Source organism: Podarcis erhardii (genome assembly GCF_964252035.2).
Source record: "Podarcis erhardii genome assembly, chromosome: 7".
NCBI lineage: Eukaryota > Metazoa > Chordata > Lepidosauria > Squamata > Lacertidae > Podarcis > Podarcis erhardii.
Genome location: NC_138511.1, coordinates 60,653,184 through 60,677,647, shown reverse-complemented (window position 1 = coordinate 60,677,647; position 24,464 = coordinate 60,653,184). Strand labels below are relative to the sequence as shown.

The window sequence follows — 24,464 nt, the reverse complement described above, 5'->3', positions numbered from 1 at the left end:
TAGTTTAGTGGGGAGAATTATCAGCGGCTACTAGTCACAGTGGCTCTTTGGCATCTTCAGGTATAGAGAGCATTGCCAGGTCAAGACCATTCCAGATCCAAAGATTTCAGGGCCCAGATCTGACCTCACACGAAAGGGGCAGTCACTGGTGATGTAATTAGGGCATCTCCTGGTGAAGTCATGTGGCAGGACCTGGAGAAGAAGTTTAACTGGAAGAGAGGAGTGGGGGAGAGAAGACCTCCCCCCACCATGCACTCACTGTATGGAACAATTTGCAGCCAGGGACTTGCCAATCAGAAGGTCGGCAGTTCGAATCCCTACGATGGAGTGAGTTCCCGTTGCTCGGTCCCAGCCCTTGCCCACCTAGCAGTTCAAAAGCACGTCAAAGTGCAAGTAGATAAATAGGTACCGCTCCGGCGGGAAGGTAAACGGCGTTTCCGTGCGCTGCTCTGGCCACATGACCCGGAAGCTGTACGCCGGCTCCCTCAGCCAATAAAGCGAGATGAGTGCCGCAACCCCAGAGTCGGCCACGACTGGACCTAATGGTCAGGGGTTCCTTTACCTTTTACATTCTGGGCTGAAGCTTGCAATCTGCATGTCTGGGCCTTATTAGTATTTTTAAAAAAAAATGATTAAAGGCACTCTCACCCACCATTCAAGCCCTCAACCTGCCACCTGGACAGGCCAGGCAAACCAGGAGACTGCAGGCCAGACCTGAGGTCAGGCAACCCTTAGTGCCTGAACACGGGTTGCTGAGGTCTGGAGCAACAGCAGAGGAGGGCTGTGTCCCCTGGAACTTCTCCTTGCTCAGAGAATCAGAGTGAACTTAGCTATATCCGCACCTGAGAGCCAGTGTGGTGTAGTGGTTAAGAGCGGTAGTCTCGTAATCTGGGGAACCGGGTTCGCGTCTCCGCTCCTCCACATGCAGCTGCTGGGTGACCTTGGGCTAGTCACACTTCTTTGAAGTCTCTCAGCCCCACTCACCTCACAGAGTGTTTGTTGTGGGGGAGTAAGGGAAAGGAGAATGTTAGCCGCTTTGAGGGAGTGAAAGGTGGGATATCAAATCCAAACACTTCTTCTTCTTCTGATGGTGATACACACCATCCACTTCTCAGGACTTCTCTGCCTTCAGAGCTGGGTAGATTCCTCTCTCCTGGCTGTGGGGCCTGAGACCTGAGGGAGTATAGCCTTTCAAACAACACGAGGCCAGACCCCAGAGGCAGCGGCTATTCTTGAAGTCCTATCCAGTGCATTTAAAGATAGGTTACAACCTGGACTTGGGAGTCATTGAAGGATAGGAGGTTTGGTTGTCTCTTAAGAACCACCAGCAGATAAGCAGGAAAATGATGTTTCCTGAAACAGCCCTCTTTGTGGTGAATTATATCCTTGCTCGGTATGTATCCTTGCTATACTTATCATTGGGGCAGAGGGAGGGTGGCTGGACAAACACCCACCATTCAGAATGGGGCGGGGCAGACTTTTGCCTTGGACCTACTGGTAATTGCCAGAAAAAGTCCCTGAACAGCCTTTTTCTTTCTCCTAAGCCTATTTTGAATTTTTAGCTGTACCTACAACCACCACCAGTTGTTTTGGACTACTGTTTTGCTTAGGGATGGTGGGAATTGCATGTAGCCCAAAGCTTTTGGGGGGAGCCAGGTTAGGGAGGTCTTAGGTGGAGAAAATAAACAAGGTCCCTGCTGCAGACACAGCAAAACATGGGGGGGGGGGGGTAAGCTGAAGACTTAATACAGGAAAAGGCAGAAGTGCCTTTGCTTAGTAGAACAGCCATATTCAGTCAGAGGCTGGATATTCAGACTGTTTGAGAAGAGTTAACAGCAGCCAAATGTTTTGGCCCAGCCTTGCATGGGAAGCCCACCCTTCCCTGTTAACTTAAAAAGAAAAGAAAAACAGATGATAACGAACATGGATGGTTACTGGCCGTGATGGCTGTGCTCTGCCTTCACAACTGGAGGCAGCAAGGCTTCTGAATACTAGCCGCAGAAAACCACAGGAAGGGTGAATACTTTAGTGCTTGAATTCCCACAGGCATCTGGTTGGCCACTGTGAGAACAGGATGCAGGGCTAGATGGGCCATTGGTCTGATCCAGCCATCTTTTCTTAGGTTCTTATGTTTAACATCTTATTCCAATAGGCCTTCAGGGTATGTGGAAGCAGTTCCACTCTGGTCAAATTCTCCCTTGGACTTGTGGCTGACTGTGCATCTTTACATCTGCGCTATTTTGATTTTAAATTATTGCCATTATTTTAAAACCTGTATTTCTAGTATCTTTGCTGAGCCACCACCTTGGGGGCTCTTCCAGCCACCACTATCCACCCGCCCCCAAAAGTTGTCTTTATACATTTTCAAGGATAAAAACAAATAAGTTACAGAATCCGGAGCATTGTAGTGAATTTCTAAAATGAGAGGTCCCAGGGCATCTTTGGAGAGAAGTCTTTCCCAGGAGTGGAGGAAGGGGTGTGTGGTGGGAGTGGTCCGCCCAGGGTGTCACTACTGAGGGGGGTGACAAAATGTTGGGGGCCACTCACCGTGGGGCCTGCAGCATGCCCAAGCCATGCGTCTCTCCTGGGAGTGACGCAGTGGCTTGAGCGCCCACAGGCTCCACACTGCCCCAAACGGTATGCCCGCCATCTCCCCCTCAGCTGTGTGGCGGCTAAGTGGAAGGAGGCAGGCAGACTCCTCAGAGGCCCCACAGAGTGTCCTGCCCCGGCTGGCCCTGCCCCCACAGTCAGCTGGGCCCGCCCCCACAAACGGCTGGCCCCGTCCCTGGGCGCAGGACACACGCGCCACCCCATGCGCCTGATCAGCTTGCTCTTCCGCTGGCCTTTCCCCCTTGTTCTGGGCTGGCTGTAGTAATTTAGTGGGCCAGGCAGTCTGTGTATAAGTAGGGACTGTTGGCAAGGTTGCCGTTTTACAGAGGTCAGTCTGCTATTTTAAAGTCTCCCCTGTTTGAAGGATGAACCAAGTCCAGTTTTAAAGAGAAAGACCTATAAGAAGGGAGAGCAGGAGAGGCCTTGAAGGTCACCCAGGCACAGCCTTCCCCACTGTGGGGAGATGTATGCTATTCTTGTTTAAATGACATTATTTCATTTCCTCCCTTAAACTAATGTGTATTTGCCACCTTGGGTAGGCACAATATTCGTTTGACAAAAATATTTCTAGCAATGAGACCAGTGTATAGTCAGAGGGACCAGATTTCCCCATTGCTGCTGCTGCCACCACCCTGTCCTCCCTTACATACAAGATCTGTCATTGGAGCACTGTGGTCGTTGCACATGATGCCTCTGTGACAGTTTCATTGTGTGTGAAGTCTGGTGGCCAAGCGCCCTACTTTACAGAGAACAGTCATAAATCATAGAGTTGGAAAAGACTCGGAGGATCATCTAATTCTAATCCAACCCCGGCAAGTGCAGGAATATGCAGCCGTCTCATATGGAGATCAAACTTGCAATGTTGACATCATCAGCACCATGTTTTAACCAAGTGAACTATCTAGTCCTCTGTATTTGAAAGAGTTCCGGATTTGATGGGCTGTCTGGTTTAACAAGAGAGAATGAATTAAAAAAAAAATGTTTAGAAGTACTTTTCAAAAAAAACCAAAACCTCTAGAGTCCTTTTTGTTGGGGATAATTCAGATGGAAATTCCCAGGTGTCAAAAAAGGTTATTTATGTATGCCACCATTGCAGCCCATTTTTGTTAGCCCAAAAATGGAAAACGAGCGAGGTCACAATTAAAGAAGAATGGCATCTTAAACTGATAGAATATGCGCAGCTTCCAGACCTAATATATAGAATAAGAGAACAAGAAAAACACACATTTAAAGAAGATTGGGAAATGTTTATTGAATATATGGGGGGAAATTGTGTACACTTGAAAACGTTTGCAGCATTAATTCAACAGTGTAAACAAGTTTTGTTGGATGTAATAATGGAATACTGAATGGTTTAGTTTATGTAAAATATGCAGGAATTTATGATATGCAAAATGAACCATGGAAAGAGAAGAAGGGAAGGCGCTGACATTTTAAGGTTGTTTAAATGAATATTATAAAGTGTAAAACAGAAAATGTAATAAAAATTATGTATAAAAATAAGAGAGAGAGAAAAAAGCTTAAGAAACAAGAGAAGGAGGAGGACTGCTCATTCCCAGGGAGCCACACCTGGGCAACAGGCTGAGCAAGGAAGCACACAGCTCACTTGGCCACAGTCTCCAGGCTTGGTCCAGTTCATTGAAATTAATGAACAGGACCAAGCCTGGCCCATTAATTTCAACAGGAGTACTCAGAGTAAAGCTAAGCCGGATGCAACCCTGTATTCTATGTAAGTGATAGCAATTTAATTAATGCCTCTCGGCAACGTCTAACTGAAGAAAGCATTTGGCCTCTTCTGAGTCTCTCTCCCGCTCTTGTTGCTGCAGGAGGCCACGGGCGCCTTCTCCTCGCCGGGTCATAGTGGAGATGCCCTGGAAGAGGCTAGTCAGCCTGCACCCTGCTCACTACTCCAGCCACCGCGGCCTGCAGGATTACTGGATCAGCCCCCAGAGGCGCTACCCAGCTGGCAGCGCGTGGCACACCCCCACCAAGCGGCTCTTGATCCTCCCTGGGAATACTGGCGTTTCAGAAGTGGAGTCTGTTCACACGCCAAATGCAGGCCAATACAGGCACAAGCTCATGTGAGTATGGAGCACAGGGGAGCATTGTAACTGAGCCCTTGGCCATCAGTCTGCATCATTCATTCCCATCGGGGTTAGATTTCTCCCGGGATGAGTTTGGTGGCTTTCAAGTTGCCCACTTGTTGAAATGACTCCTCCTGTATCACTTGCTCTGGGAAACAGTCAAAGGGGGCAAGCAGCTAGCCCAGCGCTCCATAACCTGGCACCCTCCAGATGTTTAGGACTACAACTCCCACCAGCCCCAGCCAGCACATCCATTGCAGTTGGGTGTTGTGGTCCAAAACATCTGGAGGGCGCCAGGTTAGGGAAATCTGTGCTGGTCAAATAATTCCCTTCCGATCCTGTTTAGTACTGTGGTCTCCCCGCTATCAACACACAAGAGAGATAAACGTGCACACACATCCCACCCCCCAAAATACTACCCCTTTAGAGATGAAATGCAACAAGCAGGATGAGAGGTTGTGTTTGTGACAGAGCAGGAAAGGGGTACAAAAAAACTATCTTTTCTGAGTATCTAAAAGCCAAGCCGGACAGGACTTGAGGGAAGGCTCTTTCAGATACAAGCAGTGCCACAGCAAAAAGACAGATATGCTCCCCACCCCCACTTCAACACACCGTTTTTGTGGGGTTCCGACTCCTGGCAATCACTCCATTGCAAGAAATAAACCCATCCCTCTCTCCTTGCCTGTTTTAATGCCAGCCACCCCACTAAAGTGTTAATTAGCTCTTAGCAGTTGCTGGGAAACCGCATCCTGCCTTCCATGGTCTTTAAGCCAATGAGTGATTGTCCTGGTGATGTCATGCTCTTAACTCGTGTGTCATTGGTCAGAGCAAGGCTTGCCTTTTAATATTCTGCCAGGATGGTTACCTGGGAGAAGTTTTGTCTTTGCTGGACTGATCCTGTTGCCTCCAGATTGGAGGAGGAGGTGTTGCATCTCTGTGTCCTCCCATGGGAAAGAACTGAAACCTTCTGAAAGAGCACATATAGGAGTCGGTCCAGACATACGTGCCCACAAGCAAACAGAGATATTAGTAAAGCACAGCCAGTCTTCAAAGGAGAGATTGCATTGCACTGTGCTTTGTACATTTCCTGGCCCCTGGCTGAGGTTTCAGCCTGAAGTGCTGAATGGACTCTATCTTTCATGGGGGTGTTTCACTGTGGAAAGGAGATAATCAGAGATCATTCTGGAGGATCTGATGTATTCTCCTCCTCTCTTCCCATGAAAATGCATGCAGGAGAAAACAAGGAATTAAAACATTGAATTATGCTGTAAATGTGCGTCTCACATTTCATCTTAGCATCAATCATCCAGAGATTTAGCATTTTACAAACAAGCAAACAGAAGTGTCACTCCCAGGGCTCAGAAGGGCTCCTCAAATTATGGATTGACAGATCTGTATTTCATGTAAACAGAAGTGGGAGCCAAGCTTAATTAGCAGATCAAGCAATGGAAGTCTGAATCCACTGGTCTCTGGGAGCCAATTTCAGTAGGTGGCACTGACGGTTATAGGCACCCTTGTTCACCATCCAAAAGTATTCAGAATGGCCTTTTCTTCTAGAACAATCAGCCATGACTTTATTCAACATTCTTTCCACATTTCAAAAAAGACAGGATGTGTTGATCATGTGCAAAATGACCTTTAAATTGATTGATCAAACAATTAGAAACCTGATGCTTAATCAACAGGAAATGCTTTTTATTTTTATTTTTTTATAATATATTTATTAAGATTTTTTTAAAAATAAGTAGATTACAAAGTAAATATCAACAGAGAGAGAAAAAAAGAAAAGTAAAAAATAGAAAATAGAAAAAACAAACAGTTAAAAACAAGTTCATCTTTTCATAACTTATACTTCGTTTACTTATTTCCCTGACCCCCTCACACCTCCCTTTTCTGTGTTCCAATTCACATATTTAGTTCAGCAAATCCTTCCCCTCTTTATTTTATTCTTAATCCAATATCTTAATATACTGTAACTTTATATTTTCATCTATTATCAACCTATTTTTGCGAATTCATTCTAGCCTTAGTACTAAAACCAATTCGTTTCAATCCAACTTCATTTTAACTTTCATTAATTTTACAATGTTTCTGCAAATAGTCTTTGAATTTTTTCCAATCTTCTTCCACCGACTCTTCTCCCTGGTCTCGGATTCTGCCAGTCATTTCCGCCAGTTCCATATAGTCCATTACTTTCATCTGCCATTCTTCCAGGGTGGGTAAATCTTGTGTCTTCCAGTACTTTGCGATGAGTATTCTTGCTGCTGTTGTGGCGTACATAAAGAAAGTTCTATCCTTTTTTGGCACCAATTGGCCGACCATGCCCAGGAGAAAGGCCTCTGGTTTCTTCAAGAAGGTATACTTAAATACCCTTTTCATTTCATTGTATATCATTTCCCAGAAAGCCTTAATCCTTGGGCACGTCCACCAAAGGTGAAAGAATGTACCTTCATTTTCTTTACACTTCCAACACTTATTATCGGGCAGATGATATATTTTTGCAAGCTTGACTGGTGTCATGTACCACCTGTATATCATTTTCATAAACCAGGAAATGCTTTTTAAACCAGCCTGTCAGAATATATTGAAATGAGTTTGTACCTTGCCTTCAAAGTCTGCCTGGCGTTTCTGTTCCCATCCCACCTAATTCCCCCCCCCCCCCTTATTCCCCCATTCTTATCCTCGCCTTTCTTTCATTTTTTTTTTTTCATTTTTTCACCCAGGAGAGTGAGAGGTGCTTGTCCCCTTACATGAGTATGAGGGCCAGTGTGAGGAGGTATTGGGGTTTGTTTGATCATTCCTGATCCCTTTGCCACCAGAACTCAAAAAAGGCAGGAAAGAAAATGAGCTAATAAGAAAGCCCCCATTGACAGGTGGCCAACCCGACTGCTGGTTGGCAAGGCTGTGGAGCCCAAGGGAAAAGCCAGGTGGGCCCCCTCTACCTTCTCAGCCCTCTCCTCTGGTCTTTCTAAGTGCTTTTCTGCCCCTTCTTGCTCTGGCCTTCAGTCCATACTACCACACCCTCCCTTGCCGCACTCTTTTGCTGCTCTCTTATTTTTTGGGTCTCCCCCTTTTTCTGCTTTTTCCTACTCTCCTCTGTCTTCCCGCCCCCCATAACAGGAGCCTTGGCCTCTTCCTGCTGCTGCTGCTGCTTTCATGCTTCCTGGCCCCAGATGAGCTCCTCTGCTGTCTCCATCTGTCCTGCCTTTCATGGAGACTTGAGAAGCTGCCAGGTCCAGAAAGAGGATGGGGTAGAGTAGGAGTGAGAGAAAGCTGAAGAGAGGTACCCAGAGAGCCTGGTGGCCCAGTCGCTGTGGAGCACGCCATTGGCAGCCCAGAGGAGGCAGGAGGCAAGAACCTCCGGGTGGGAGGTGGAACAACCTGACCCAAGGCACGCCACCTGCCAGGATTTTTTCCTGGGTGCCTCTTCCTAACACTGCTTGCAAAAAAAACTGGCTCCCCATTCATAGAGCCATAGAATTGTGGAGTTGGAAGGGACCACCAGAGTCATTAGTCAACCCCTGCAATGCAGGAATGTTTTGCCCAATGTGGGGCTCAAACCCAGGTTGAGTTGCATGCTCTGCCACAGGAGAACACACCCACGAGGCTGTGCCTCAAAGTAGCCACTATGGAGGTGGTGGCAGTGGGGTTAAGATTGTCACGTCAGGAGCATCCTAGATCCTGAGCTGTTAGGGCCCATACCTGAGACCTGGGGGCATTGGATGGCATTAAGCATGACACATCAAAACAAACAAAAAATACAAAATGTGACAAATGAGCAAATATGTCACCAGTCGGAAATTAAGGGGTGTTCCCAAGTTCAGCTGAAGTGAAGGAATCATTCCTTCTCACCTACTTAGGGAGTCTAGGTAAGGAAGGTGTTCTTGCTCACCTGGAGATTAAAGACCTCCCTTTGCCACCAGGTGGTTGGGTGGCAAACCTGGAGACTTTGGGATATGCATACCTCTGCGTCCACCCCCCCCCGAAAAAAGGCACTGATCCTAGGAGTATAGCAACCTGGGAAAGGGGTGCCATGTGGCCTTGCTGCCTTGTAAATCACAGAATTGTAGAGTTGGAAGGGACTCAGAGGGTCATTGAGTTCATCCCCTGCAATGTAGGAGTTTCAACTTGATCAGATGGCCATCCAACCTCTGCCTAAAAACCTCTAAGAAAAGAGAGCCCACCGCCTTCCAAGGGAATCCATTCCAATGTCAAACAGCTCTTACTTTCAGGAAGTTTTTCCATATGTTTAGTCAGAATCTCCTTTCTTGTAACTTGAAGCCCCTGGTTCGTGTCCTGCCCTCCAGAGCAGGAGAAAACAAGCTTGCTCCATCTGACAGCCCTTTAGATATGTGAAGATGGCTGTCGTATCTCACCTCAGTCTCCTCTTTTCCATCCTAAACATACCCAGCTCCTTCAACCGTTCCTCATAAGGCTAGCTTTCCAGACCCTTGATCATCTTGGTCGCCCTCCTCTGCACACCTTCCAACTTGTCAATATACTTCTTAAATTGTGATGCCCAGACCTGGGCACAGCACTCTACGTGTGGTCTAACCAAGGCAGAATAGAGTGGAACTTTTACTTCCCTTGATCTGGACACTATACGTCTTGATACAGCCTAGAAATAGCATTAACTTTTTTTACTGCTGCATTACACTGTTGACTCATATTAAGCTTGTGGTTAAGCAGATGTAGCACAAAGGAATCATCATAGAAGTGTAGGGTTGGAAGGGACCCTGAGGATCATCTGGTCCAACCCCCTGCAATGCAGGAATATGCAGCTGTCCCATACGGGAACCAAACCTGTAACCTTGGTGCTGTTAGCACCACACTCTAACCAACTGAGCTATCTAGGAAGGTTTACCAAGAACAGTGGCTGGCCAGGTGAGTCCTGTGGAAGCTTGCAAGGAGGGAAGAATGCAAAAGTGTCTATGGCTTTTCTCCAGCATCTAGTCCTCAAAGGTATAGTGCTGCAGCACTTGGAGGTACCACTTAATTGCTATGGCTGATGGTAAACCTCACGAGGATGCCAAAAATCCCTTTTCAGGGCCAAATAGGCCTCAGGGGGCTCCTGCTAGCCAACTGGAGGTGCTAGCTCCCTGCCGATTCAGCAGGATGCAGACAGAGCATGTGGAGTCAAGCTCCTGAGGCAGGTAAAATGACATTAATTGGAGAATTTTCTCTTTCTTGATGGGGAGGCCCCCAAGTCTGGGCCAGCAGGAAGACTAACAGCAGCTTTATGAAGGAGCGAGGCAGGTGGTCCCTCCAGGTTAGAAGGAAGGGAGCAGATCAAAGCGGGAGATGTGAACAGCCACCTGCCCTTTGAAATAGCAGCAGCAGGCAGTGAGGAGGGGGGCACTGGGAGGGGAGACCACATAGCACAGCCAGGGCTGAGAAGGGAGAGCTGCTCCTTCTTTTCAGCATTCCACAGGCAGAGAGTCTCTTGCCTGGCCAGTGATCGAGGGGGAACTTCCCTCAGGGGATCCGATTCATCTGTCTCTCGTTCTTCTGCCATTCATGCTGCCCAAAGGTACTGCTTGCCACTTGGAAAAGTGGCAGCATTTGGGACTTTTTAGTTTAGAGAAAATGCAAGTAAGAGGTGGCATGGTAGAAGTTTATAAAATTATGCATGTCACACGGAGAGAAAAGTTTTTTTCCCTTCCACATAACACCAGAATTCACGGACATCCAATGAAATTCACACTCGACATTTCTAGGTGTACACTTTAAAAAGAGGCCCTGGGAGCCCCTGAAAAATGTGCAAAAGGCCTGACATCTAAAGGTGAAAATGGGCTTTGCAGGTTGTACATTTGTACACTAAGATTTGGAGCTTGCCTGGCAGTGCTGGACCGCAATAAAAGCCGGCTGCATATTTTTAGCCTGGTCCTTCAGCGCCAGGCCCATGCACACCTGCTTCGCTCCATCAAACTCGGCAAGCCGTGCAGTGCTGTGTGCCTTGGGACACGGAGCACACAGGGAAGAGACACCAGACTCTTCAGCCTGGGAAGGGAACAGGCGTAGCCACAGCAGCCGCTGCCATTTCCACCACAAAGCGATGCAAGAGCAAACAGATCGCCTGCGAGAGCAGATGGCTCTTTACCGAATTACCGCACCAGGCGTGGCTCAAGGAGAGCAGATGGACTTGAGGGGGAGACTCATAAACAGAGAGGGAACTTCGCTAAGCCAGCTCCTGACGCTTCCTATAAATACTTAACAACCTCCAAGCTTTCTCCTGTTATGAAACTGAATTCGTTAAACTGCCTTCAGCTCCCGTGAGAGAAAGGGAGGGAAGCCCATCCAGCAACCAAGAAGCAGCTCTTCTGTTTCTTCCTCGGGTGAACAGCTCTGTGATTCATCCTGGTCCGAGACTGAAACCCATTAGTTGAAGAAGAAGAAGAAGAAGAAGAAGAAGAAGAAGAAGAAGAAGAAGAAGAAGAAGAAGAAGAAGAAGAGTAGTTTGGATTTGATATCCCGCCTTTCACTCCCTTTAAGGAGTCTCAAAGCGGCTAACATTCTCCTTTCCCTTCCTCCCCCACAACAAACACACTGTGAGGTGAGTGGGGCTGAGAGACTACAAAGAAGTGTGACTGGCCCAAGATCACCCAGCAGCTGCATGTGGAGGAGCAGAGACGCGAACCCGGTTCCCCAGATTACGAGACTACCGCTCTTAACCACTACACCATACGCGCTTGCAATTTGGGGGCACCATTTCAGTAGGAAAGGAAGCAAAGAGATTTCAAGATGGGTGGGAGATAGGTTCACAACAAGCTTTATCTTTAAGGCAAGGATGGGGAAATGCAGAACTGGGGATCAAATGTGACCCTCCAGGCTTCTCTATCTGGTCCTTGGCACTCTTCCCAGGCCCTGCTCTGCACCCTCCTCAAGTAGCTTTGCCTGGCTGGAATGTGTCCTTCAACTCTGACCATGCCCTTTGCTTGCCTAGATATAGCGGCGGCATCAGTGTACAATCCACTTGCTTTTGCATGGCTGGAATGCAGTACTGTACAAAAGTTAAGAGTCACATCTGTTATCCTGCCAATGTTTCCCTCTGGCCCTTCTCACCACTGTCACGTGACCCTCAGGAAATTTGGTCCTCAGGTTCCCCGTTTCTGTGGGAAAGGCAGACTCATGGACATACTCAGTTAAAATTGTAAGAGCCAAGCCCCAGGCAATCCTGTCTGGGGTAACCTGTGTGATGGCCAATTCATGCAAGCAACCATTTAACCCTGCAGTTATTTCAAGGGATGAGCACAAAGGGGTGCCCCAGTCCAAAGTCCATTTTGGATCTAAGGGGCAGTTCATGCACACAAACAATTTTAAGAAGGACACACTTTATCTCCATGTGATCAGTGTCCTTGAGGAATACAACCACATGAAGAAATTCTTGTGCGAATTGACCACTTATCTACGGACAGCTGCAGCCATGGCAGTGATCCCAAGCAAGTTTGGGAAGAAAGAAGAAAAAGAAGAAGAGTTTGGATTTGATATCCCGCTTTATCACTACCCTAGGGAGTCTCAAAGCGGCTAACATTCTCCTTTCCCTTCCTCCCCCACAACAAACACTCTGTGAGGTGAGTGGGGCTGAGAGACTTCAGAGAAGTGTGACTAGCCCAAGGTCACCCAGCAGCTGCATGTGGAGGAGTGGAGACGCAAACCCGGTTCCCCAGATTACGAGTCTATCTCTCTTAACCACTACACCACACTGGCTCTCTAAATGCTCATTTGGGTAGTTGAGACTTAACCGTGTGTTGGTTTAAGCACAAACCGAATTAAGAGGCCATCAGTGTCTCATGAAAAGGCAGCCTTTGTGCCACTCTGTCCAGTTCTGGATTCCCAGCAACAGCCATTCAAAGGTGGCTTCATTCTCACCACTTGCGGGTCTCAGTGTTAATTGCTTGGGCCTCACCCGTCTTCTCTTGCACTTGCGTAATCCATTCTATTCCTGGCTGAAGACTGAACCTTGTAACCTACATTACTAGTCACTTTCTCCAGAATACGTGATTACTCAGTATTCACTCAAATAATTAAATTACTCAGGCACACCACTGACTTTGAGTATCAAAACACCCTCAAAAGGACAGGCAGAAAATAAGCGGAGCTCATATAGCAGCTCTGGTGCTCAACCAGCGGGGGGTGGGAGAATAACTGGTTCAGCTTTATTCCTTAACAGAATAATTTGAGGCTATTTTTTCTTTTCCCATTTCCCTCCTGCACCAGGGACACCTTCCTTTCCACCATCTCCTCTCTCACACATCGGACTGCAATATTATAACACATTCTATTCATCCTACAATGCTGTTTCACTTTGCCAAACATACTCGGCTGTCAGGTGCCCATAGTCAGGGGTGAGCAAACTTTTTCAGCAGGGGGCCGGTCCACTGTCCCTCAGACCTTGTGGGGGGCCGGACTATATTTTGAAAAAAAGAATGAACGAATTCCTATGCCCACAAATAACCCAGAGATGCATTTTAAATAAAAGGACACATTCTACTCATGTAAAAACACGCTGATTCCCAGACCATCCGCAGGCTGGATTTAGAAGGCGATTGGGCCGGATCCGGCCCCCCAGGCCTTAGTTTGCCTACCCATGGCCCAGCTTAGGCTTCCTCAACCTCGGCCCTTCAGATGTTTTGAGACTACAGTTCCCATCATCCCTGACCACTGGTCCCACTAGCTAGGGATCATGGGAGTTGTAGGCCAAAAACATCTGGAGGGCCGAGGTTGAGGAAGCCTGGGCCAGTTTATCAGCTCTGCTTGGGACTGGTTTAATTCACTTGATTTCTGTTGCTAGAAGGTATCCAAAGCTTATATGCGGGGGGATGTCCCAAATCAGGATCATTCACCACGCACACCATGCATAGTCCTTACCCTCAAATTTCTGTTTAATTACCTCAGCCTTATGGGGATAAGGTTGTCAACATTTCTACTGGACTCTGCTCCTGGACCTTTTACAGTCGCTGGAGTTTTTCACAGCATGGATACAAGCCCTGGCCAAAGCACTAGGAGCAGGACAGGACAGTCTCTTCCCGTCATTTGGCAACCTAGGCCTGATCTAGGATGATATCCCTTTTGCAGATGGACAAAGCGCTGGCAGCACCTGAACCATTATTACCTGGGCAAGAGAGAACGCCACTTCCTGTAGCTGAACTTCTGAACTCTGGCCCCAGGGCCATGCACTCAGAGGTAAGTAGCGAAGGCCTCCAAATTCAATTATAACACACACCAGGGAACAGATGGTGCCAGAGAAATCTCTGGTGTAAATTGCCTGGGAGAACTAGGAGGTCAAAGGGGACAGAGCCACCTCTTCCACCTGCTGGCTGCTGTGAAGGTGGAAAGGGGCCCTTCCTTTGTATATGAACATTCAAGAATATGCACAGACCTACCTACCTACATAGAACATTCACGTTCTGCTCCATAATTACAGGAATTAATGAGGCAGATAACAGAGAGAAGATGTAAAACCACAATAACATCTCGATTCAAACCATTAAAACAACCTCAAAGAAAACAACCCACACAAACTATATATATATATATATATATGCAGGTTATGGTGTCCTCGGGTGTCTTCCCGTGTAAAAGTTGGGGTGTCTAGGCGACGTTTCGACGAGGTCTCACTCGTCATCTTCAGGCTGGTGCTTTCGGCTTCTTGTTACTGGAACAGAGCAGGATCTCAGTGTTTGAGTTCCTATAAATACTGTAGAGGGGGTGTGGTGTATAGCCTCCAATGTTCTGGGCAGAGAGGAAGTTCCCAGGCTAGTGTGCCTTTTCTTCTTTTGTTCCTTAATTACTTGAGAGATATCTTGAGTGATTTCTTGAGTGATATCCTGAGTACCACTTAGGTGGGTCATTAGGTGTGGATTAGTTGTTAAAGTCTTTGTGTCTTTACACCTAATGACCCACCTAAGTGGTACTCAGGATATCACTCAAGAAATCACTCAAGATATCTCTCAAGTAATTAAGGAACAAAAGAAGAAAAGGCACACTAGCCTGGGAACTTCCTCTCTGCCCAGAACATTGGAGGCTATACACCACACCCCCTCTACAGTATTTATAGGAACTCAAACACTGAGATCCTGCTCTGTTCCAGTAACAAGAAGCCGAAAGCACCAGCCTGAAGATGACGAGTGAGACCTCGTCGAAACGTCGCCTAGACACCCCAACTTTTACACGGGAAGACACCCGAGGACACCAAAACCTGCATTCCTGTACCCGTGAAAATCTACGAAAGCATATATATATATATATATATATATATATATATATATATGAGAAAGTAAGAGAGCTGGCATTTGTAACTTTTGTGAATCTGCCAGGGCAAAGAGCCCTCTTACCTTTTGTGAAATCATGTCCCATCCCCCCCCCCACCAGCCGTGGTTTATAGAACGGTATGAAGGATGAGTTTTGCACATTTCCTTTTTAAAGTTCCTCTACCTTTTTGGCCATAATCAAGCACTGAAAAGAAGATTGGATTTATTCTGTCTTTGTGATACTGAGAGTTTTCCCAGGCTAAGTTGTATGAAACACAAGGGGGCATTCTGGAGTTTGCAGGGTGAGTCTCTTCCTGGACCCTTCAGGGAAGGCATGCTTCGTAACAGGCCAGATATTTGTCACACACACACACCCTTCCTGGTATCCAACCCCAAATTATGCACATCCGCTCCACTATTGGTTCATATTTCATAAGATTTGGCAACAAAAATTGGCAGGCTTTTTATTTACTTTTTAAACAAATATACATACCACTTGGCTGTTTAAAACAAACACAAGTCAAAGTGGTTTACGGAAATAATGAAACAGTTAAAATCAGCTAATTAAAACATTCAGAAACATTTCTAAAAAACCTTCTTTCCTCTTTTCTTTCAATCTCTTTTGTTCTCAAACCAAACCTGCAGTTCCTTAAACCTTTCCCTACAATTCTGTGCATATTCTACAACACTGCCAGAGAGAGAGAGAGAGAGTATACTTTCGTTTTTTCTTTTATCAATCAATCAATCAATCAATCAATCAATCAATCTTTATTACGGTCCAGAGACCCAACAAAATATGTTCCAGCAGCCTTAAGGGTTTTCAACGCAAAGCCCGTTTCCCAGCTCCTGTACGCAGCAAATGTCTGGCATAATGGGGACCTGCCAAAGCTAGATGGCTTTCAGGCAAAATTTCTACGATCTCTGCTGCAGGTACCCAACTGCGTCCCCAACTCCGTACTTCTGTTAGAAGCTGGTGAATGCCCAGTTTCAACTAAAGCGTGGTGGGCTGCCCTAAAACATTGGCTCAGGATTTCAGTGTTTAATCTAGGGAAGGGTTTGTACCAACACCTGACCAATGAGGAATTTGTCAGCAAATGGCAGAAAACCATGGCTAAAAAAGCCACCTCTATTGGTCTGCCTCCCCCCCCCCAACTGTATTACCTAGGTTATGAAGGCGTTATGAAGGGTTATGAAAGATTTTAAAGCAAAGATTATGGGATAATGCACACAGTGACCTGCGATCTCGATCACACGCAGTCTGTAGTCCGCTGGCAGTAGGAGTTCAATATGGGTATGTCTTTAAGTTAACATCTTACTCTATTATTTTTAATGCCCTCTTTCAGGGCCAAAAAGCCCTTTCAAGGCAGCTCATAATAGTTTCAGAATACAAAAACCAACACCTATACATAAAATAAATAAATAAACGAAAACAGGAGCATAACCATCACCGTCCAACCCCAACCCCTGCCCCCAGTCTCCTCCTTCTCAAACCGCCCTGGAGCAATCCAGGGAGACCCTCGCAGGTCATCACCATGCCATGCGCCATGCGCCAGCAGCTGTTAGGCCCTGCATGCTTACTGTCGCAGCTTATGAATGGCTGCATTATGCTCAGCCGGACCTCCTTCCCCTCACCTCCCCTTCCCTCCTCCCCTCCCCTCTCCCCACCAACACCACTTTTGCCACACTGTTATTTTACACTTGTGCCACCCACCATCGCTATGTTTGATTGTTCCTCCCTTGCAGCTGCACCTGCTGGGAGCTGGTGGAGGGAGGGAGCAAAGGCAGAGCAGGTGCGGCTGGCTTTGCCGCTCTCTCACACAGATGCACAGGCCTGGCGGGGGGGGGGGGGAGAGAGGCCTGGGCCTCAGCTTCCACGCTGGCTAACAGACAGCAGGCTGAAAGGCGTGTTTGCCTTCACTGTGGCTGGTGGGAGAGCTCCACGACACAGAAGCAGAGCCCTGCCAGATCTAACCAGCCACCAAGACACCCCATGTGGTAGCAGCTGTCGATCACATGCCCCCCTCGAAAAGCCCCCCAAAGCAGTGCATGAAAGTATCGGCCTACTGCAGGAGTGGGTTACCTCAGGCCTGATGGAGATAGGGACACAGGCAGGGAACATGCTCCTGCCCCCGGCCAGGGATGGGCTGCAGTTCAGTAGCAGAGCATCTGCTTTGCATGTAGAAGGTCCCAGGTAGGGTTGGGAGAGACCTCTGCCTGAAATCCTGAAGAGCTGCTGCCAGTCCGTGTAGGCAGAACAGAGCTAGGTAGAACAGAATCCCAGAAGAGTTGGAAGCGACCACAGGGATCATTCATCCAACCCCCTGCAATGCAGGAGTCTTTCACCCAAAGTGGGGCTCAAACCCACAAACCTGAGATTAAGAGTCTCGTGCTCTACTAGCTGAGCTATCCCAGGACCTCGGTTTGAGAAAGCTTGCTATGATCCCATGTTCTCTCTTCCTTGCCCTCTGGAGACTGCAGAGGCCGCACCTCCTTTCCCTGGGCCACACCCCTCACTGGTGTCACCAACCCCTAATCCAAACAGCCGCTCCAGGAGGATACCATGGTCGATGGTACAGAAAGCCTCTGAGAAGTTGAGAAGAATTAACAGGGACACATTTCGCCTCTCTCTTTCTGACAGAGGTCGTCGTAAGGGCAATCAAATCAGTTTCTGTGCCCAAACCAGGCCTAAAACCTGATTGAAATGGATCTAGAAAATCAGTTTCCTCCAATCAGACCACCTGCTCAAGAACCTTGCCCAAGAAGGGGAAACTGGCAACTGGCTGGTAGTTACTTAGATTTTTCGAATCCAGGAAAATCCATAGACCACTTCCACAACCCCTGACTCATAAGGTTCCATTCAGCACCATTTTGTCAGCATAATTTATTTTAGTTTAATTTTAAAACTGATTGTTTAGTTTGCCCTAAAGCATTTGTTCTGCATGCACACACATTAAGTATTCAAATATCCATGCAACAGCACTTAAAAGAAACATAAAAATTAAAAAAATATTCTTAAAAACAGTGCCCCAAGGTTGGCACTATTTTTGAAGCATGTGCCTCCCCCACTTTTAAAAATATCTGCCAATACTTCTGTGCCTACTTTTAAAAAACAAACAAACAAACCATGATTTTTGGGGTGAAATAGTGCCTAAATAAAAAGGCACATATTTAAAATTGATATTAAAAAGTGGTTCGCTCAGAATTTTTCTTTTCCTGTCCGTGCATCTATGCTCTTTTGACTGTTGTGAACAGAACATCCTTGTAGGCTTATGGGCAAGAACCCATGACCTAGTCGCTAGTTGGGAAAGACCCGAAGCAAGTCTGCCTCTGTACCTCTGACTACTAGTTGCAGGGGATCACAGATGGGCAGAGTGGCTGCTGTGCTCATGTCTTGCTTGCAAGCTTCCCATAAGCACTTAGTTGGCCCCTGTGAGAACAGGGTGCTGGACTAGATGGGCCCTTGGTCTGATCCAGCAGGCTCATCTTATGTTATTATATATGCTCTTAAATGGCCTTCATTACCCACATCTTATATTAAGTGACAGCCTCCTGTCTGCCCTTGTGGAACTTGCCTTGGTCCATTGCCAGACCTCCATCTTCATCCCCCACCCCCGCTAACCTGGAGCACATGCGTGGCTCATAGAGATAAGGGCCTGCTGGCCTCCTGGCCCATTCCCCCTCATTACTTCCTCTTCCCCATCTCCGCTTGGATTCCCAGGCCTTCCTGCTGACCTTGGAATGTTTCAAGCTGCTTTCCTGACCTCAATCTGTCCCTCTTCCTTCCCCTCTCGTCAGTTTCCTGCCTGTGAGGGTCCTGTGCCAATGCAGCGCTTTGATTTATTTCCCACTTCCTTTGCCGCTGTCCTCATCCTAAAATCATTACACACCGCCAGCGGCTTTGGCGGGTATCCTCTCTCTGCCCTGCCCCCTCTCTCGTTTGGTCCTCCAGATTTTGGGAGAGAGTTAGGGATGGCTCTAGCAAACTGGTTACATCTGGGTGTGGGGGACAGGCTCCGTAGTGTAAACAACAGCAGTGAGGGAACTTGCTAGGAGGAAACTGGGCCTCCACTCTTCACATCCCATCACCCAGTCAACTTCTCTCTGTTGCTCTCTGTTGCTTTTGCCACATCGCCCTATTCCTTTCAGAGCACTGCACACTTCTGTAATTTAATTTAATGCCGTGGCTTCCCCAAAGCTTCCTGGAGATTGTAGCTTGGTGAGCACACTGAGCTCTAATGGAGAATTCTCAGGGCAGAGGTCAGGAGGTGATAATTTTGCAGCTGCTAATAAACTACATATTAATTCCATGTTTACTTGTTTAAGTAGCCTATCTTTAAAAATCTAATGCAGGGATGAGGAGCCCATGAGGACCCTCAGGTGCTGTTAGACTCCCAACTTCCACCCACCCCAGCAGTTGTTGTGATTCTGTCCTGCTTAGAATAGTAAGGCTACATACACACAATACCTTGAAAGCACTTTTGAAGTACATTCTTACCCTCAAAGAATTCTGGGTACTGTCATTTACTCCTCACAGAGTTCCAACTCTCAGCAGCCTTAAGAAACGACAGTGCCCAGAATTCTTAGAGGAAAAGGATATGCTTCAAAAGGTCTTTAAAAGGCAATAGAGTGTGTGCAGCCGGGCTGGGAGGCCTGTGGTCCTGCAGATGCTGCTGAACTACAGCTCCAACCATCCCTGCTCATTGGCCATGCTGGCTGAGGCTGATGGGAATTAGTCCCAAGACACTTGAAAGGCACCACATTGAGGAAGGCTGCCTCAGTCACAACAACTCTGAACAAACTTGGTCATTGCTATTTTGTTATAGACATGAGGAATGAAACCAGGGTTAGGGCTAGGGTTATTCCATGTATACGGTACAGTGGTACCTCGGGTTAAGAACTTAATTCGTTCTGGAGGTCCGTTCTTAACCTGAAACTGTTCTTAACCTGAGGTACCACTTTAGCTAATAGGGCCTCCCGCTGCTGCCGCGCCACTTCTGCGCAATTTCTGTTCTCATCCTGAAGCAAAGTTCTTAACCCAAGTTACTATTTCTGGGTTAGTGGAGTCTGTAACCTGAAGCGTCTGTAACCTGAAGTATCTGTAACCCAAGGTACCACTGTATACTACTTCCCACGGAAAAGTTCTAGAGTGATTTACAAGCCAGTAAACAATAATGCAATTACCAAAGCATATTAAAAGCAGATTTAATAATGTCATGTGCCGCCCAAATGCCCGCCCCCCACAGTTGTATTTGCCTGGCACCGAAGGATGACCAGTTGGTGCCAAGAGAACATCCCCAAAGTGGAACAGTTTGTGGAATAGAGATGGTTGCTTGCCTAAGATCATCCAGGATGCTTATTATGACTCAGCTGGGGACTTCCCAAGTGTTTTTCTGATGTGTACAGAGAGTGGCTTCATCAGGCACTTTGCACCATGCCTGTGTTTTTCCTAAGTTCAAAGTACATAATCCTCTTAAGCAGGAGAGAGCAGTGGCGGCGGTGGAAGTTATCCCAGCTGGCATCTTCCGCTTGCCCGCTCAGGCCAGCAAGTGATCTGCAATGGCAAGGAGCAGCAGCGCTGTTCATCCTCCCTCCCTCTGGCATCACCAAGTTGCCCGCTGGGCAGGAGGGAAGCGTTAGAAGTAAAGGGGGGCACTGCTTAGCCTGTTTCTCTATCAGGGTGAGGATGGAAGCGGGGAGGCATCCTCAGTGCAGCCTGGCACAGCACCAAGCAGGACAGATCCAGGAAGGAGCAGCCACTGCCTCACCTCCCCCCTTGCTCTGGGCAGCAGCTTCCACAACCACACTGAGCGGGAGACAGCACTGCCTGTGTTAGAGACCCTTGTGGCCCATAGTGCATGTGAACAAAGAGTCCAGCTTCTCTGCCTGGGAATCCACTCCTTGTTTTGACGCCGTCTTTCCTGATGGTTGTCCGTCCAATTCAGAGTGTGCCCATCTTGTTTTATTTACTGTGTCAACAGTTTCTCACCCCCCCCCCAAGCAGGGACTAGGTGAGATGTCTTGGTGACTCAGAGGGTGACTCACCCCACAAGCTTGGGATGGCAAAATGCAGCCAGTGCAGACATGCCCCTCAGAAGCAGAGGCCAGCCCAGCTCTGTTCCTGGCTTCTGGTCAGGAAGGGGGACTCACGGTGTTGCAATGCTTGGCGCAACTGAGCTGTGAGCGCATTTCTGGCTCAGCCATGCCAAAGCGCGTCAGCCCCGAGGAAAGCAGCTTCCGTTTCCTTCCTCAGCTTCCTCCGCCCCCGTTGGAAGCCACCAACCAGCCAGGCCCCTCTTCCTTGTTTGCTGGGAGAGAGCTTTCCTGTGCCCCCTTCTCCACCCAACAGCAGCTGTGGCCTCAAGACCACAAATGAATGAAAGGAAGTCGAAGTGGGCTGTGACCCCCCTAAAGGGAGGCTGAATGCTGAAGCAGAGGGGCCCCGAGGCCACTTCATAATAGTCACACAAATGTTGTCTAGAGCAACATAAGAAAGTTCAGAAAGCTTCACATGCATGGTTTCATTCATCATGAACGACTACCCTGCAAGGTAGGTCAGTATTACCCCCATATTGCAGAAGTGCAGCTAAGAAAGAACTGGGTGAAAGATCACCTGCTGTGTTGGGGGCAGATGTGAGATTCAGGCCAGAGACCTCACAGTCTATGGATCAGGATCTTAACAGCAATTCCTTCAAACCTAGCACAGGTAGGCTCTTTTTTGTCAATTTCCTGCCTTATGGGAACTAGCAATAAAGCAAAGGTACTCTACACATGCTCAGAGGTATCATTTGTGCTGTTTTCCTCAAGTCCCAGGGCTGGAACACTGTAAATGAAGCTTCCAAGTTCAGCAGCCAATGCCTAAAAAAAAAAAACCATAAGCAGTGACACCTGTGATTCCTGCATTGCAGGGGTGAACTAGATGACCCATTGGTATCCTTCCAATGCTATGATTCTATGATTTTATGGTTCTATGAAACAGGGACTCCTAGGCTCTCTAGTTAGTCTGTATTCTGATGTATTCTGGTCTCTCAAATAATAGCATGCTCTCTGTGCCACTGGTTGCTCATGCAGAGGCTGCAGACAGGAGCTGCATATCCTGGCTCCTGTAGAGAAGCAAATATTTGCTCAAATCCTAGGTGATAAGCATTCCCCCCCCCCCAAAGCCTGCTTGCTGACACCCTGGCAAAGTACACAGCAGTATGGAGTGAACAGCATTATTCAGGACATGTGGAAAGTGTTAATGAATCCACCTTTAGGATACCTTATAAAATCCAGAGAACAAGTTTGGGAAATCATGAGATTGTAAGCCGATTTCAGTTTAACTTTGAGTCTTCTTGTTGCTCTTTCTATGTTTTCAAGCAGGGCTGGGGCAAGTAATTTTGCTGCCTAAGGTGGAACACCCAAAACTTCCCCATTGCCACCGCTTGTGAACCTGCAGCACAACTGATTGAGAAATTATTTTGTGCAAGCCCCATTTGAAAGCCTCTGAGCATGTACAGAGTTCACCTTCCTTTTTCACATTTTTAGAAATTGGGAACTTGGCAGCTTCAGGCTTCAGCTCCTCTCATTTTAGCCAGTAAGAACTGAAATGTGAGTTCAGTCTTAGAAGTGGGGCATGTACATATTTTGCCGTTCATAACAGCCAGAATCTGGCTTGGACTAAGGCAGGGTTAAATGCTGTGATCGCAAGGGTTGTGAACTGCCCTTCCAGCAGGAACTGCTACGTTTAGCGTGTGTGAGAGTGCACAGCCGCTGACGTAATGTCCTTCCTCCTCATCTGTGAGAAATGCTGTAAAATCCTGGATCAGGCACTTGAGGAGAAGGCGAGGCTCATGTAGCTTGTCCCCAGCCTGAAATTCTACCCTGCCTCTGGGGCACTGGCAGCTGCAGTGTGACTCCAGAGACTGACATTCCTAGCTGTGCCTGGGAGACCAAGCCTTGAAAAGAGCCAAGGATGCACTGAAAAGTGGAGGAGTGCATGAGAAAGCTGGGAGGGGATTATATGCATTGATCCCTATCAGCATAAACAAGCAGAGCTGGATGTCTGCTACACTGCTGCCAGAGAGCAACAGCAACAAAGTACTAAAGGTGGCCTTGTGTGTAGAATCCAGCTTCATGAGAATCAAGTTTCTAGTCCTTATGCCTGCCACAGTACTTTTGAACGCTGCCTAAGGATATCCAAAGGAATCATCACATCCAGGAGGATTAGGGCACTGACCACTGCCACAAGCGAGAGAAGAGGAGATGTGTGGGGTCAGCCATAATAATGAGGAACAGCAGAGACCTTTGAGCCCCAGCATCTCCTGTGCTACCAACAAGAAGCCCTGTAATGGTGATAGTTATTAATCAGCATCGTATCCCGGGATTGGAGCTTGTTAAGGACTCCTGGTCTCTTTCCAAACACAGCACTTCTGTTAATAGGAACCAGCCGCTGGGTGTATTTGTGCGCATCGGTGTCAGCATTGATGCAGCTGCAAATGCATTCCTGAAACCCCCTCAAGATACACATGTTGCTTACATGCAAAGCCCCATACATACAAATGCACCAATGGGCATTTGCAAAGGCACCTATTTCCAGAAAAGTGGAAAATTTAAAAAGGGCAGCAGTGCCTGCGCATTTAAAACACGTAGGCGCATCTACACACGAAAGGCCCCATAACCCCAGTGCTCTCCTAGTGGAGCCCCTCCCTCCCGCTCAGCACTGCCGGACCACATGTCCGCAGCACAAAGGAAATGTCTCAGGCCGTTCCAAGCAGAACAGCTGCCACTGGCTCACTCAATTCCCCATTCATCGGAGCCCCATCAGACAGAGGATGGGGGCTTAAAGGGACAGTGAGCCGTTTCTTTTGCAAGCCTGCTCTCTCTGCCTGGAGGAACCATCTTTGCATTCAGGTCTCTCCCTGATCCGGATTGGGCCAGGTACAAGAGAGCTTGAGGAAGGGCTTGGCAGCAATGGATCAGACCATGAAGCCCACTTTAAAGGAGATTCTCCCAGGGATGGAGGAGGGAGGGGCTGAAGATAGGACCGTGTCACCACTAAAGTGCACTTAATACAGATTCAAGCTGTTTTGTGAAGGAAGTACTGTTCATACCTTCAAATTCTCTTTGAGTGAAGTTAAAATTTCAGCTGGCAAGACAAATAGAAGTTCCAGAGTTTTGTTCCTTTTTGTGTGTGTGTGTCATGATTTTCAAAGCAACCGTTGTCGTTTAAAGGCTTCAACTTTATGCCAAACCGGGGCGGATATGGGGGGAAATACTGGCACAGTTGGCAACAGTTGGAACTGACTTGGCTTTTTCCTTCTTTTTCCTGTTTCAGCTTCAAGGTGGACTCCAAAGGAGCCTGCAGTACCCACCTAATTTGCTTGCCTGGATTCTTTGGTAATTCCTTGGATTTCATGCTTCAACCTTTTCTGCTACGGACGATGCTTCTCATTTGATGCTGTTCTTTCTCCCTGGGCCCTGCCTGGCTCTGTGTTATTTGTAGCTCTAATAAAATGATTGGAACATCTTCGCTTTTCCCCTT

General features: G+C 47.6%; 1 protein-coding gene across 1 annotated transcript; it reads left to right on the top strand.

Moving 5' to 3' along the window:
• Window positions 1-1,264: 1,264 nt before the first annotated feature.
• Window positions 1,265-24,449, top strand: LOC309346577 (uncharacterized protein). The gene is made up of 4 exons (XM_081870459.1): window positions 1,265-1,393; window positions 4,437-4,691; window positions 13,770-13,877; window positions 24,258-24,449. The coding sequence occupies exons 1-3, from the start codon at window positions 1,344-1,346 to the stop codon at window positions 13,834-13,836; spliced, it is 372 nt and encodes a 123-aa protein (XP_081726585.1). The 5' UTR covers window positions 1,265-1,343; the 3' UTR covers window positions 13,837-13,877; window positions 24,258-24,449.
• The last annotated feature ends 15 nt before the right edge of the window (window positions 24,450-24,464 follow it).

Coding starts and splice junctions, on each gene's coding strand:
- LOC309346577 (XM_081870459.1), top strand. CDS start 1,344: ATGATGTTTCCTGAAACAGCCCTCTTTGTGGTGAATTATATCCTTGCT. Junction 1,394..4,436: donor GTGAATTATATCCTTGCTCG/GTATGTATCCTT, acceptor TTGTTGCTGCAG/GAGGCCACGGGCGCCTTCTC. Junction 4,692..13,769: donor CAATACAGGCACAAGCTCAT/GTGAGTATGGAG, acceptor TCCCTTTTGCAG/ATGGACAAAGCGCTGGCAGC.